Below are 4,188 nucleotides of genomic sequence, written 5' to 3'. Positions count from 1 at the left end.
TAGGAAGAACACATCATCTATTCATAAAGGTAATGCAGAGCATTCCCATTGTTTCATTGTTCATATGACAAAATGTAATCCATACGAAGAATTTCCAACACGACGCGAAAAAAAAAAGAGGAAGAAATCTCGAGTATAGCTTTTTAAACACAAGAAACCGGTGTACTGCATATGAGTTATAACGACAGGAAGAACGGCTGTTGTTGTTCTGAAAGGTTGCAAGATTTCCAAGAAGAATTCATTTCTGTGAGCTATCTGTAGCGAAGTAAGGTATGGCCACGATCAAGCTGAGAGGAGCTGATTGATCTTCATGGTGTAGCAGCTTTGAAATTACTCCTTGCCATCGGCAGCACGGAGGGAGCCCAGCTGAACCGGGGCCTGGGTGGACACCACCTTGGATGAGCCGTAACCCGCGATGTCGACGCCCTGGGTCTTCTCCTTCTCTATCTGCTCCTTGATCCAGAAGTAGGTGAACCTCAGCCCGTCCTGTTCATCGTCATTTGTCGATATTAGGTATTGTCTATTCTAATCTTGTCATTGATCTGACGGTGAGAATTTTTACAGGCATTGCATGATTGGTGTAGTATGTGAGAAGATTTAGCAGAACAGGGATAGATACCTTGAGCTTCATTGTGGGTGCCCAGCCAAGCTTCTCCTTGATGAGGGTGTTGTCGGAGTTACGGCCACGGACACCCTCGGGTCCAGGGATGTGGTGGATGGGCAGCTCCCTATCCTCGAAGCTGAGAATGATTTCAGCCATCTCGTTCATGCTTACCATTTCATCGCTTCCAATGTTCACTGGCTCACGGAAGTCCGACTTTGTCAACCTAGAAATTGTTTGTATCATATTAGACCAGCTTCTCATCTAATCAGGTGTGGTTTAGTGTTCTATCTAGATAATAATGTGACAAGTAGCTGCATACCTCAGAACACCCTCAACACACTCATCTATGAATGTGAAGGACCGGGTCTGGAGGCCATCACCCCACATCTCAAACCTGTCAGTGGAAGTCTGAGCCTTCCTGCAGAATGCAGCTGGTGCCTTCTCACGGCCACCTATCCATTGACAAATTGAGTTAAGGATGCCCCAGTACAAGTACAGTTCAATAACTTGGAGAATTGGTTAAACTTCTACCTTTCCATGTTCCAAAGGGGCCATATATGTTGTGGAAGCGGCCAACACGGCACTCAATGCCAAAGTCCTTGGTGTAGTGCTTGCAGAGCTCCTCAGTTGCAAGCTTCTCCAAACCATAGGCATCTTGAGGCTGGACAGTAGTTAAAACAGTAGGAAATCAACTTCTGGTTTTACTAAAACATAACACTAAAGCCTAAAATTATTTTGATGGACAAACCTCAGCAGGCCAGGCATCAGATTCCTTCAGGCTAACGTTAGTTTCAAGCTGCTTGAATTCAGGGTAAATGCATGCACTTGAGGCATAGAAGAACCTGTAGGACCATTAGTTGTAACAAATGAATTGATATGGATAAAACAAGCTCAGGCTAAGCTGAGATATAACAGTAAAAATATGTAAAAAAAAAAGAGAGAGCCGGACCTCTTCACACCATTGATACGTGCAGCCTCGAGCATGTTGAAACTGATCATGGTGTTGTTGTACATGATCACAGAGTGGTTGGACTGAATGAACCCCATACCACCCATATCAGCGGCAAGGTTGAACACATGGTCGACGCCGTTGGTGACCTTGAGGCAGTTGTCCATGACCCTAAGGTCAACAAGGTGGAACTCATGGCAGAACATGTCCTCAGTCATGTGCTCATTCTTCTTCCAGTCGGAGGCGATGATGTAATGCCCCTCGCTCTTCAGACGGCGAGCAATGTGGGATCCAATGAAACCACCAGCTCCGGTGATCGATATCCTCAGCTTCTCAGACGGCCAGTACTGCTCCCTCTCCAGTTCAGCATAGGTGTACTCGCCATAAGCAGTTCCGTTCTTCTCCGAGCTCCCCATTCTGTCAAAGAAGGAATCTGAATCAATATGCAAAAGAGGATATATATGCAAGAAATTTAGTGAGTTGGCCAAAACATTGATAGCTAAGTTTAGCACCAAAATAATTTTTTTTTCATGGACCACATGAGAAAAAAAAGCGTAAAATTCAGACAAGGATACGTCAATCGAAAGATCAGTAGCACCGTTTTTTTTTTGACAGAGAGAATGATAAAGGGAACATGACAAGCCGCCTTATTAATTCTACACGTCCATCCAATTTCTGAAAGAGTGAATCACTGATTCTTTTCTCACATGTCACACATAATTCATGGAAAGAGAACACAAAGGCATAACCAATAGCTACTCGGGGAGAGGAATCTTTGAAACTAATGATGAACAAAAAAAAAATAAATCCAGCACGTCAACGGCCAATAATGGTCACATGCACTCAGTCCCTAATCTTTATAAGTTAAATATTCCTGTAGATCCAGCTCATTCCAACAGTTAGCATATGGAGAAGAACATGAACCCTCACTACCAAAAATAAGACAAGAAGATGTTACTATCTGAAAAGCAATGCTTCCTTCTCTCTCTCGGTGAAAAAAGAAAAATGACAGCACACTCATGGATGAAATTTTTAAGCCCATTTCTATCGTTCCCCACATCATGGTAGCCGTTCCAACCAACCATTTGAGCACTGCCTTTTTGACAAGACAAACTCCAAAAACACAGCAAAAAGATTATACAGGGCAATATCAGCCTGTTCAAGCATGGAGCAACCAATAATCTTCTTGCCACCATGATCTCTGATGGAAATATTACAAGCAGACCATCTCAACTACTCCTAAGAGTAACAAGTAACAGTAGCAGCAAGTGCAGAGCTCATCCGGAAACACCATCTCAACTACTCCTAACAGCGCGGGGCAAGGCAAGCTAGAGACCCCCCGCATATTTCGTATTCAGACAACACAATAGCAGGCAGGCATGCATGCATGTGGGTTTCAGCACTTGAGCTCCAATCCTCTGAATAAAATCTACCGGAAACAAACCTCTAATCGCCCCCCGGAAGGATGGACCCGTCCCGAGGAGAAAAAAACAAGAAGAAGAAAAACCCAGGATTTACGGATTGGATTTTCTTCCCCCCTAACAACAAACAGAGGATGAACACCATCACCACCACCACCACCACCACCAAGCACGGAGGAGGATCAGGAGAGGGAAATACCTTGGAGGCGGCGCTTGGTCGGTCGGAGAGGGATCGGAAGCGGCCGCCGCGCGGGGTGGAGAGAGAGAGAGAGGGGGGAGAAGGGGATAGGGAGGAGGAGGATGATGATGATGATGAGAGGGAGAGATCTCCTCCTCCAATGGTGCGTTATTTATACTGGTCTCCGTTGGGACGGAGGAGGAGAGGAGCGGCTTTATTTTCTTTTCTTCTCTTTTGGGAGGACCCACACAAATCTCAAGATTTTGATCTCCCTTTGTTGCTTGAAAAGGCAAAAAGTTTGTACTACTAAATTGTTTATCATTATCATATCCTTGGTTTTTTATAAAGGGTTTATCATTTCCTTGTTGATAAGAGATTTATTAGCTTCCTTGTTTAGCTATGTTAGAGGTGTTTCGGTTTTAGTATGCATGTGTTGGCTAGTGAATATTTTTAGTGTCAGTTTTATGTTTACATTTTATAAAGTGGTCATGGCTATAAATTTTTGCTACGACCAAAATTTTTGAACGTGATAGTACTGTGTAGTATTACGATTCTGGTTTACCCTATACGATAGTGCAGCTTGGATTAGCTTCATCACCAACGCCTTCAGTATGGTGACGTCTATAAATTTAAATTTGTTGACCATGGGGAAGTCGCTCGCGTTTGATGATATTGTTTGCTCCGTATAGTTATGCCATCTATATAATTCTAACGGAAAATTTATAAAGGGTTAGCCTATATTTATATGGTACGTCAATATTCTCTAGAACATATGATTTAATAATAGAAAATCTACGCTAGTATAAGAGAAGTGTAAAACCACATCTTAGCTCTTACATAATGGGTGTGTTCGGTGGACATAGCTGCGGCTGTACAGCCACAGCATTTACAACAAATGCAGTAAAATTTGTAAAGATAATATTGTACTGCATCCAGCCACATTCACGACTAGTTGCAATTTAGCCCAAGCCAACAAGCCCAACATCTATCACACGTCCTAGTGATATGTGAAAAAAAAGGAGACGCTAAAAATTGC

General features: G+C 43.2%; 1 protein-coding gene across 1 annotated transcript; it reads right to left on the bottom strand.

Moving 5' to 3' along the window:
• Positions 1–3,297, bottom strand: LOC4348636 (GDP-mannose 3,5-epimerase 1-like). The gene is made up of 7 exons (NM_001403968.1): positions 3,174–3,297; positions 1,554–1,970; positions 1,353–1,446; positions 1,136–1,265; positions 924–1,056; positions 620–827; positions 1–486 (listed from the first exon to the last, which is right to left on the bottom strand). The coding sequence occupies exons 2-7, from the start codon at positions 1,967–1,969 to the stop codon at positions 331–333; spliced, it is 1,137 nt and encodes a 378-aa protein (NP_001390897.1). The 5' UTR covers position 1,970; positions 3,174–3,297; the 3' UTR covers positions 1–330.
• Positions 3,298–4,188: the final 891 nt, after the last annotated feature.

The sequence above is a fragment of the Oryza sativa genome, chromosome 10 (assembly GCF_034140825.1).
Source record: "Oryza sativa Japonica Group chromosome 10, ASM3414082v1".
Classification (NCBI taxonomy): domain Eukaryota; kingdom Viridiplantae; phylum Streptophyta; class Magnoliopsida; order Poales; family Poaceae; genus Oryza; species Oryza sativa.
The sequence above is the reverse complement of the archived record's forward strand: the minus strand, read 5'-3'. Positions and strand labels throughout refer to the sequence as shown.

What these genes read in the sequence shown, in the direction of transcription:
- LOC4348636 (NM_001403968.1), bottom strand. Translation starts at nt 1,969, where the DNA reads ATGGGGAGCTCGGAGAAGAACGGAACTGCTTATGGCGAGTACACCTAT. An exon ending in CCCCTTTGGAACATGGAAAG is followed by an intron (nt 1,057 to 1,135) that starts GTAGAAGTTTAA and finishes GTCAATGGATAG; the next exon opens with GTGGCCGTGAGAAGGCACCA. An exon ending in CACCCACAATGAAGCTCAAG is followed by an intron (nt 487 to 619) that starts GTATCTATCCCT and finishes GACGATGAACAG; the next exon opens with GACGGGCTGAGGTTCACCTA.